At 31.7% G+C, this 12345-nt stretch overlaps 1 protein-coding gene across 3 annotated transcripts in view; it reads left to right on the top strand.

The window, feature by feature from the left end:
- Nucleotides 1-1249: 1249 nt before the first annotated feature.
- The window catches only part of LOC113392570 (inactive ubiquitin carboxyl-terminal hydrolase MINDY-4B), a 30517-nt gene continuing 19421 nt past the window's right edge, over nucleotides 1250-12345 (top strand). For 2 of the 3 annotated variants that reach the window (XM_026629065.2, XM_026629063.2), the window contains exon 1: nucleotides 1250-1501. In XM_026629065.2, coding sequence (XP_026484850.1) covers nucleotides 1339-1501 — 163 coding nt within the window. In that variant the 5' untranslated portion in view covers nucleotides 1250-1338. Of the gene's footprint in view, nucleotides 1502-8399; nucleotides 8545-12345 lie in introns of those variants that run through there. The other variant, XM_026629069.2, reaches the window with a different exon arrangement.

The following is a 12345-nucleotide window of genomic DNA, read 5'->3' as shown; positions in this document are numbered from 1 at the left end:
ATAAAATACATGATAATAAAATTATTGATGATTACATTGTATATCAAAACTACTCGAGCGCTGTATACATGTCACTGTCAAAGTTCAGCGCGATAAGCTCGCTTACAAGTGCATACTGACAAACTGCAAAGTTAACAACTACCTATATGCGAATATATAACATACCATAAATTAAATAGTAGATACCGTTCGTAGTTAATTAAAATGGTATATAATAATATTGTACTTAATTCTAATGGATGTTCCATTCACTCAACACGTCATAATATAAAGAGATAGATGTAACAAATTGTACTAATTTATAGATAAAAAAGATCGTCGGAAAAGGGCAAACGAACATAAGAAATAGGGTCCGAAATTGGACGTCACTCTTCGGTATTTTTCCACGAAGCCGCAAAGGGTCTAAATAGATGCGATTATGGGATATACTTGTATTATCCCATGACGAAATAAATAACTTACATCAGCAGTATATTTCGCTCCAAGATTGCTTGGAATTGCGTTTGTTTCGCTTATGACTTGGATTTACTCTGAGAGAAAACAATAGTGGCCATTTATTATTTCGTCAAGACTATTACACGTCAGCACATTTATCTTCGTGTATCGGATTATTATGGACATTTTTGCTAACAATAATTTCACTTAAACAAAATATAATATAAAAGCTTAAACATATTCAATTCCGTTTTTTTTTTGAAAAATTTGCTATGCAAAAAATTTCCAGCTCGAAGAATTTTTCGGCGTTGAATTCTGACGCAGTATAGACTGGAGAGGAAAAAATTTGAATCAATTTGTAACGTCGACAGTCCTGCCATTTTCACGAGCAAACCTGAATATTTAAGCAAGCGCCCATACGAATAACGCAAATTGTGATTTGCATAAGCATTCTGTGCCACATTGTGTTGGCGTTCACAGAATTATTCCGCCATTTGCGACGTTCGCACCTGCACATCGTTTTATCTTTATTGCTTTTGTTTAAATTTGCCAAATCGAGCGGCACAAAGTATTTGCACCTCCACGTAACAACCATACGAACAGTTATCGATCTGAGGCACCTTATTCACTTGAATAACTTTCGCCCACATCATCAACTAAACCGTTTTCTCGTTATATTCCGTTGCATATCAATTTTTGAATTGGCAATTCAATTATTTTAAAACTCAGTCGTTCTCCGAATATCGATTCACTAAATTCTCCTTTAAAATATCATCAAATATTTTCATTACAATTCAATTTCACATTTTTTTTTATCATTATCACCGCATCTTAGTTCCGTCGTTAAGTAGAGCAACGTTCTTGTAAATAAAACTGTGCGTTTAATAATAATAAATAATTAAAATGGATCAGTTGACGAAATTTCTCGTGTATAACAAAACGCCAATATCGAAAACCACAATGAATTATGAAGCGATGAAAGCAGAGAAAAATGATAAGAAATTGGAGAACGGTGAACTCGATAAGAGGATGCTGCTTCTGTCGCCTGATTTAGGAATGACTGCAGGTAAATATTTATTTCACTTTAATAATTTAGATTTATGAAATCAATTGAATATAAATGAATATCTCAATTTTTAGTAGTGAATCAATATATATAAAACTCTTTCGTTACTGAGTGATTGAGTGACTGAGTGACTGACAGACAACGCACAGCCTAAACCACTGGACCTAGAGACTTGAAATTTGGCACACACAAGGTATACACCTTGAGTATCCTAGAGGCGCACTAAGAAGGGATTTTTCAAAATTCCCACGGGATAGGGAATAAATGAGATTTATATTTTCGAAACAAAGTAGCTCTATCTCCGTAACTATAATTTCAAATTTAGCATGCAAGTAGGTTATAACAACAAATAAAAAGTATTTTTAGGATATTTCGGAATTCCCAAGGGATAGGCAATAAACGGGAATTGTATTTTTTCTTGAAAGTCCGTAGTCCTACAAACTTGAAATTTGGTATGAAGATAGTTATTATAGCAAAATAAACTGAAAATCATGATTTTTTATTTTTATTTGTTTATAAATATAACCAATATAAATTGATCCCACAATGCGTACATTTTGCTTAGGAGCAAGGCTCTGCTTACATTGGAAATTTTAAAAAACTTGAAAAATGGGAAATATCTTCAAGCATCGTTCCCTTTTGGTAGATCTATGAGCTATTTACATACCTATAAATATGTATATGGAACCCTCTGTCTACGAGTCCGACTCGCACTTTATTAGGTAGGTTAGTTTCAATTGAATAGTTACTTTTAGGTTTCATTTATTTTTAGTTGGTTCTTTTTAGTCCGTAATTAGGTTTACAGGTTAAAGTTGAATAAAATCTCTGCATTTCGTTAAAATGATTCAGAAAACACACCTCAGAAAATATGTTTGCAAATCCATACTTCCATACTAATATTATAAATGCGAAAGTAACTCTGTCTGTCTGTCTGTCTCGCTTTCACGCCAGAACTACTGGGCCGATTTAAATGAAATTTGGTACACATATAGTCTAGAGCCTAAGAAAGAATATAGGCTTTTTATTTAGAAAAAAATGCTGTAAAGGGTTTAAAAGGGGGATGAAAGGTTGTAAGTTGTTGAAAGTATTGTCATCATTTTAGAACTAGAAGCATAAAACTTATATATTAGGCTGTACACTTATAAACTAACATATCATGACACCCACTAAGAAGCGAATTTTGGAAATTCTACCCCTAAAGGTGTGAAATAGGGGTTGAACGTTTGTATGGAAGTCCGTAATTTTTTAAGTTAGATACATGAAACTTTATTTTTGGGATACTGATTAAAAAGGAGTAGATACTTATTTAAGTGTTTCTGCATATTCTACCCCAACGGGGGTGAAATAGGGAATGGAAGTTTGTATAGAAGTCCGTCATTTTTGAAGTTAGAAGCATGAAACTTTATTTTTGGGCTACTGATTAAAAATTAGTAGATACGTATTTAAGCGTTTCTGAATATTCTACCCTAAGGAGGGAGATTGGGTTAATATTCCGTATACAGGTTAGTCTGGAAGTCCGTCATTTTTGAAGTTAGAACCTATGAAATACACACCAATGTCAACAAAGAGGTCTTACACTAACGTAATATTTTAAGTTCATTTGTAAATATATTCAATTATTTATATTCTACGCGAGCAAAGCCGCGGGTAACAGCTAGTAATATATAATTCATGAAAATGATAAACATTTAACGATTATTTGACGTGACATTTTACCAATATAAGTATGTGGAAAAAATGCAATATTCAAAAAAATTATCAAAACCATTTCCCGCAAACATATTTAAATTAGTTTTTGCCCGCGTATGTAGTTTAGAGTTACGGATAAAAACTTTTATATGTGCTTTTATAGACTACAATCTCTCAGTGCCAAATTTAATTTAGATCCGTTCAACCGTTCTTGCGTGATTGAGTAACAAGCATCCATCTATCTATCGAACCTTTCGCATTTATAATATTAGTAAGATTAGTATTTCCACATTAATTGGACGTTTAACGTACCTAATAAATCAACTCTGCAGCATTATTCTGTAATAAGTTCGAAACTCACCCCTAAACACGATCGTGAAGTGTCAGAAATTAGTACACATTGACAACAATAATTATTAAATTTAAATGTACTTGTATCAAAATGACGTATCATTGTAAACTGGTTTTAAATATTTGATTAGTGAGATTTTTTCAAATATAATATAGGTAGACGGACAAGCAAATGCATCACCTGATTACCACCACTCAAAGACATATTATTGGCTTTGTAAGAAGTATTAACCATACCTTACATGACCAATGATCCACCTTGGGAGTTAAGATGTCATGTTCCTTGTGCATGTAGTTTGACTGGTATACTATCCCTTGTAACACAACAATAGTAAATAAAAATCTAAAAAGCCAGACGGGCTTGCAAAGGTCGACCACCAAATATACTAATATATGTATACGTACGAAGTGAGTTCCCTTCCCACAGAATAACACCGCCAGTTAGTACAATCAAAATTTCAATCATATTTCAACAGATATAGCTCAAAGTGAAGGTCACACTTGCACATGCAAGAAACGTTGGAAATAAACGTTTCTAACACCACGATTACATGTTGCTTATCACGTCGATTAATTTGATGGAAACGTAAAATCGGCCTTTCATTTATGGTGCAAGATACAACCTGAACGATGATTTTAAATATTTTCTAGACAAAATCGAATCGATTTATCCTCAAACTGTAAAACAAATGGATGGAGTACGCGATACATTATTGTGAAGCAACAAAAGTGAATATAATATAATCAAAAGCGAATAAAAACTCACAGTATTGTGAAACGACGACGGTCTTTTGTTAATACGTCAATAATTATTAAAACTTTGACTTTTGATTTCGTATTCACTTTTGTTATTTAACTATTATGGTCCGTGCGCGCTATTTGTCTTCGTTTTAAAACATGAGAATTTACCAAGTAAACTACAGCATATAAACGATATTATATAAAATTGTCCATAACTTTGTTGTAGAGTCTCCTTAATAATGTACATTTTAAATGTCCTCGCCTTAACGCGAGATAAACCAAGATAATAAACATTTTTTTATTTTTTGTACCCCTTTGTAAGTGTGACTATTCAAAAAATATGTTCTTGTTACGTGCGTGTAAAAATTATAACATACATTGTAAATAATTAGATATTATTAACCTTTAACTGTTTTACTTGATTTTTATACTTTCTGTTTTTGTTTTTATTTTTATTGTAAGTTGTCGTTTGTTTATATTAATTTTAAGTGGAAACTTGATTGATTTATGTTTTCCTTATATTCATGTTTTTTACCATTAAGCGTAATTATAATTGTTTGATGATTGATTTGATGATTATAATTGTTTCCCAAATAAATATATTATATAAAGACACCGTCTCACTTTTGAATCTATTTCAAAATAATATCAACAGATATTATTTTGAACTCGTGAACAAGACATTCGTAGATAATGTCGAAATATCGAGCTCCACCAAATAAAAATAAAAAACATGGTAAATATCCCGTTTTAAATACTGGTAGTAATAAAAATAACCATGTTAATTTAAAATCTTAAATAGATATAAAGTTTATTTAGATTGCAAAAGTGAAATTTATTAACAAAAACAATAAACTGATGCTAATATAAATTCACATTCTTACAAATTTAAGTAAATTACTTTTAAAAATCATAACACAATTAAATACGACAATAATGTTATGTTGTATATATGTAAAGTCTTATATACTGCGAGCTATTAGCGCGCCTTTATGTTATCTCTGCGGTTGTATGGGTTGAGTAATCTCTTAGTTATATTATGACTATTGCAATATCAATTTAATATATTAATTTGTATACTAATAAAAAGTAGATAATGAATTATTGTGTAATCTTTAATAAAAAATGATTTTACATTTCAATGATTTTTCGTAATTTAATTGAATTGCCAATAATTTAATTGTAAAGACGATTCAAAGGCGCTCGGAGAATTTAATTTATATATTTTTGATAAAGGTATCCAATATTTTATCATTGTAGCAATTATTACAAATTTTAACTCTTATCTTTTAGTACATTTTATTTAAAAACACAGTATTTTCATTCCGTTATATTGTAATTGTATATTATGTAGTTATATTATCTTTATGGTACCGTCTGGTAGGTACCACCCACTCAGATTATATTCTACCGCTATGCAGCAATACTTAGGATTGTTGTGTTTCGGTTTGTACGGTGAGCCAGTTAAACACGCACAGGGGACGTAACATCTCAGTTCCCAAGGCTGGTGATGCATTGGTTATGTAAGAAATGCTTAGAATGACAAAAAATGAGCTTGAAGATATTTAATCTAAAGCAACATTTACGTACAATAAGAAATTAATATGAGAGACATGTATATATAACGGCCTGTAAATTTCCCACTCCTGGGCTAAGGCCTCCTCTCCCTTCGAGAAGAAGGTATGAGCATATTCCACCACGCTGCTCCAATGCGGGTTGGTGGAATACACATGTGGCAGAATTTCGTTAAAATTAGACACATGCAGGTTTCCTCACGATGTTTTCCTTCACCGCCGAGCACGAGATGAATTATAAATCGGTTAAGATGCACGTGTTCTAACCACTGGGCCACCTCGGCTCATAAGTTATTTTAGCAATAATAATATTAGTATAAATATGAACGTGGTTCTCTAAATAATATAAACTTAAATAGCTAGTCACTGGTGCAAGAGAATATGCCTTGTATCATTTTATAGCTAAACTATTGGATTCACACGCCATAAACAACAAAAGCAATAAACGATCTACGAGACATTTTGTTTTGTATTGACGAAACATTTTTATACTCGTATATTATGTGCTAAAACTGAAAAGGCCTTTATTTATTGGGGAAACATTCTGAAAGCTCTTGGTGCCTTCTTCTAAATAAACTTGGAACTGCCAGTGAACATCATCATGATACAATTATCAATGATGTCATACTAATCAATTTTGGCTACAGCAGCCATTCCTAGTTCTCCTAGGCACAAGAGTCTAACTTAGTTTTTACTAAAAATATATAGTCTGAATAATACAGTTTGTATTATATATGTATGACTTTAATATATATGTAACGAAGCTTGAATAAAGTTTATTTATTTTGAAGTCGTATATGTATATCAAGATAGACATATAACAGAATCAAATTTTACTGTAGGAATCACTCCATCTATTGGTAAATCGTGCGAAAATTCGTTCGGTATTTTTAAATGTATCGCGTTCAGACATACAGAGAGACAGACACGGCAGTCCGACTTTGTTCTATAATATGTACCTATTGAAGTCCGTAATTTGACGAAAAAAGAACGCGCTCGTTGAATATTAAGATATACAATATGAAAATTACATTAATTCGAAAAAAAATACAGTGGACTCATCCGTTAGTTAGACTTAAAATCGACTCTTGTTTAATAGGAGTATATTATTCAAATAAATGAATGTCTGCGAATTATATCAAAGTTTGTGCTTTTTCATCTTAAGCCGAAACAAATCCAGTATTAGGGTTTGGCTTGGCATAACTCCAGCAATAAGACTGACTGAGGTTCACTCGGAGACAAATATTTTAAATACGAATGTACAGTATTATGTGTGTATAGGTCTGTATTAATGTTGCTAAAGAATTTTGAGAATCTATAAAATACTAGCTGAAACAGCGGCTTTACCCAAGCGAAATTTATTAAACTTTACCTGTGCATACATGCAAACCATCGCTCTCAATTTTATCCCCTCGAATGATGAAAAAAAGTACCCTTTATTTATCCTCGGGACTCAAACTATTTTCATACTAAATTCCATCTAAATTATTTCAATTGTTTAACCGTGAAGAGGTAATTTGATTGATTGTTTGATTGTGACGATCACAATGATAACTAAGATGATCATTGTGATTGTGATGATGCCGAAGGTGTAATTCTTTTGAACTATGATTATTCGCAATTTCTATATTTAAAGAATTCTGTGAAATTTAAATAAAAATATAACGTACGTAATAAATTATTTTCGTAACACAATAAACCCGTATAGTTGACACAATGTTATTGCCATAATAATTTTGGAACAAATTCTTAATTCAAATTAAATAAAGCAAATTTTGATTAATATTATATTGCGAATGATTCCGAAATATTTAAAATTAATTTAAATTAATTCTCTTCGAACCCGTAACGTACAATATAGATCGAATATTGGTAATTTTCTATTATAATCCAATGATTGAACCAATATCACATCGAGTGGGCTATAAGCTACCACTTTGAGGGATTTACTACTGTTATTACACAGTCGCGAGGAGCTTAACGATCCAATTATTTCTAAACCGCGTCGCCTGAACGGTGAAAGACTTTGATGTGAATATTAAACAAGACTCATGTTTCTTCTAATTAATAAAACGCACAATTTTAATATGTCATTCAAAGTTTTAAGCGTATTGTAAAAAATATTTGGATAATTGTTTGTTTTTCTATTTATGCGAAATGTAATAAAAGCCTAAGGGACATGACGTCTTAGTTGCCAAGGTTGGTGATCCATTGGCGACAAGTATTGGTGAATATTTCTTACAGCGCCAGGCAGTCCATTGGTCTGACCGCTTAACTATAATATCATTAAATATTCAAATACTGCCTGGGTTTGATCCGTAATCTTAATTTAAGGTAAACTTGGTCTAACGTAATAATCTCAGCTTATACAATTTATATTTTCAATAGAGAAGTGAGAATCTGTACGAAAACTTTTTTTTCTTTTTCAGCTGCGACGTCTATTAGCTTAGTATTTAATTTCCGCGATCGTTTGTGACTTGTTGCTAATGTTCTAAAAATCGTTTGAAGTTAGCTCATTGGGTTAGTTTGTAACTGGCGTTCTTCGAACTGGTCATATTATGCACTTTGAAACAATAGTTTAATAATAGTATGGAGTTTAAAGTTTGCAGTTTAAAGTGAATTCATACGCAATTTTTATTAAAACCGTAATAATAAATATGGATGACGATTATGAATATAAGCCGAGAGGTAAGTTTAATTGTGGTTTTTTTTTGTATAAAATATTATATGAAAATTCATGGAAATTCGGCGAAATACATTTTAATTAAAGAAGTCCAGTACGAAGCATATAAATGATAATGATGCCGAATGAGCGAATTATAATCGACTGCCTAATTGGTCTAGTCGTTAGATTTAGAGCCGCAGATCCCGAGGTCCTGGAATCAAACACGAAGGCGGGCCAATGAATGCCAAAAAATCCGAATATGGAAGTGTGTACTGCCGTGCCTCGAATAGCACGTAAAGCCGTTGGATCTGCGCCTGAGTTCTTTCCGGTCATGCCAGATTTGCCATCCTCTCGGATTATGAGAGGATGGCAAATCTGGCCTGACCTGAGGAAATATAAAGTGTATCTATATTTGCGCGCACACCCGTGCACATAATATGTTCTGCGTGTTTTATAAATTTCAGGCGGGCAAAGCCGCAGGTTCATCTAGCAAATATAAATATTGACACCCAAGCTTGAATCCCAAGTAACGACAAATGCTTCTTTTTACTTTTTACGAACATTCGGTCGAAGCTATGGGCGAACCTTAGTAAAAACTTTTTCTATATTCAAATACAATATTAATTAATACAAAACAAATTAATTTAAAGTATGCAGTAAATAAAACATAAAACCTTATAAGCAATATCTATCAATAGCTCTTTAAATTTTAATCGTATATTATTTTGCTCATAACGTGGTAATGACTATTATTATTTCTTAAAGAATAAATCCCAGTTGAATCATTATTAGCTAATTTTCGATCGTTTGAATTTCACGGTGAAAAAGGAAAATCGAGTGGTTTTTGAAATTAAATGTCTTGTAATGTATATTATACGTTTGTTTTTTGTGTATAATATTGTACATTACACTGTGACAAAACAATATAACAGCTGTTTAAAAAAATTATAATCATCGCTTGTAAATGTCCCACGGCTGGGTTAAAGCCTTCCCGTTTGAGAAGTTATAGAACGTATTTCAACCCACTGCTTCAATGCGGATTTGTGCATACTCATGCTGCACGTGATGAAATATAAATACAAATAACTCAATTCCTAAATGACCGAGTTTTGGATCCGCCATCTTCGCTTAAGAATCAATCGTTCTAACCACGGGCCTATTGCGACTTTTTTTTATAATATACAAAAAATCGGCCGCTCTATGGTAAGGGGTCACCACTGTATATAGAAATTGGCGCTGTATGAAATATTAACCAGTCCTAACAATACTACTGGCGTACTTACCCTTTCAATCAGAACATAACAATACTAAGAATTGCTGTTGGGTAGTAGAATATCTGATGTATGGACGCCCGTCTAGGTAGATTGCACCCATACATCAGATCTTTATCTTAATCTTAATCTATCTAAGATTGCACAAAGCCCTAACACCAAGTAAAAAGCTGTTTAAACATGTAGCAATTTAAGGAGGATAAATCACTTGTGTTAATTCTTAGTTAGTATTTTTTAATTAGTTTATTTCAATACATTATTACCAGATCCTGATGTTGATTGGACTTTTTTAAAATATATTAACAAATTCACACAAATACATACAAATCATATTATAAAGCAGTCATATTGTCCAATCGATGTTATTATCACAAATAAAAATGTTATCTAGTTTTCGTTTAAAACTATTACTTTTACGTCACTCTTAAAACTGGAATCACTAAAGCCTAAAAAATCCAATAAAACATTAGTTGTGTTAATAAAATCGTCTAAAAAAAGTAACAATCTTTTTTAAATCAAACGACGCCATTTTGAAATATGGCCGCGGTTTATATTGCAATGGCGCACGAAGGCGCGATCGGTTCTAAAAATAAAAGACTAATTTTCTATAAGGTCGGTAGGTGGCAAAACTTCAATATAGGAGATCGTGTTTGAGTTGAAATTGTCGATGTGATTGTGTTGCGTTTTATGTGACGTTGTATAGTGTGATTGAAAATTTTCAAATCTTATAAATGTTATAAGAAGTTCAGCTAAACGCGCTTTACGCGATAGAGATTCTATATTTTATGCGAAGATATTTTAAGATAAAATATTATAACGTTTAATCGAATAATTATATCTTAAAGTAATAATTAGTGTAAGTTAACTTAAATAAAAGATCGCTTATGCCGTATAAAACGTATATTTCGACACTCTCAAGACAGTCAAAATTTATAGGGATATACTATTTTTGATAATAAGTACCGTCAAACTTATTATAATAACCTACAAAATTGTACGGAACCCTCGGTGCCGAGTCCGCCTCGCACTTGTCCGGTTCTTTTGTATATATTCACTAATTTTATTCTACACTGTGGTACCCGAGTTATAAAAGATAGTTTTAAGGAATAGGCATTGAAATTTAAAGGAACAATAAAACTTATACAGATAAAAAATTCGCATCTTATCACTAACTTCTCAATTGAGTTGTAGTATTAATCGATGATCATTAATCCTGCTGAGTTACTGGAAACTGGCTAACTGAACATGACATTATAGCCGGACAGTATGGCTTAGTACTAATTTGTGAACAATTGCAAGTCAAAATCGATGCCTTCATTTTCTTAATTATTATTTTTAATAAAATAAGAAGATAGATTAGCAAATGGTAATTTGCAATTAACGTCCATGTGCACTGATGCTGTTAGAAATATTAAACATTCCCTAGATCGCCAACACGCCACTTATTTCCTTTTAACCAGAACTGAGGCAGACGAAAGATAGAAAGAAGTTCCAATACACATACACCACCCCAGCACACTCTTACACAACTGGTGTCGGTTTGTGCCATACACTGCTTGAAGCTATCATCTTCAAATCAAATAATAATATCAAAATTTGCATATTATATATGTTTCATTTAACGCTTTATTTTGTATATTTTATTGTTATTGCAATTAATTCAAAACACATATCCTGAGTCCCAAATAGCATTGAAGGGTCAGATTGAACCTTCCCAAGATCCCTAAACTCAAACCTTAATTAAAATCTAGTGTTGGATATCTATAGACAACTGCAAATATATATTACACACAGTGCTTATATTATTGTATATTGATAATGTAATGTATATTTTATTTCGAATCGAAAATTAAAATTCGAATTATTCTTCATTTTTTTTGCGATTAAGCAAGTTATGTGCTTTTTACTAGTACGGTATTATGCTCGTGCTTATTTTACACTAAGAAGGATCTGCTCGAAATTAACTGCTACATAAAAAAGGCTAGCCTGTCTGGACAACATAAGTAACGCATATTTATCATATACTTTTGATATCGTTATGTTTAAAGGAGTATTATGTTTAATAAGAAGTCTAACTACAGGCTCAAAGAACTTAACATCTTGGCTTCCAAGTTTGGTGGTGCATTGGTGATATAAGGAATTATTAATATTTCTTACACAACCATGTCTATGGGCAGAGGTCACCTTTGCTTATATGCTTAGACTTACCGACTTATCAGACGGCCCATTTGCCAATCCTACCTATATCGAATTTAAAAAAGTCGATCGTAGTATAACTAGGATTCGTTATTAAAAAATATACATTAAAAAGACATAGCATTTGACTATAGTTTATTTTAAGTAAACAAATTTGCTTATTATTAAAAAAGTAAATTATATATTAAACTAATAATAGGGATATCGTCAAAAAGTATTAAATTTACATACGGTCATTAAATATTTATCCGAAAAAAAAGTTAAAATTAGTTATTACAAATATTTAACTCGTTCACAGACTCGAAACGAGCTATAAAATCCTTAATAAAATATAAAAATAATAAAACAGTCAAAAAC

Source organism: Vanessa tameamea, chromosome 5 (genome assembly GCF_037043105.1).
Source record: "Vanessa tameamea isolate UH-Manoa-2023 chromosome 5, ilVanTame1 primary haplotype, whole genome shotgun sequence".
NCBI classification, from domain to species: Eukaryota; Metazoa; Arthropoda; class Insecta; order Lepidoptera; family Nymphalidae; genus Vanessa; species Vanessa tameamea.
Note: the sequence above shows the minus strand (reverse complement) of the source record. Positions and strands in the feature narration are given on the sequence as shown.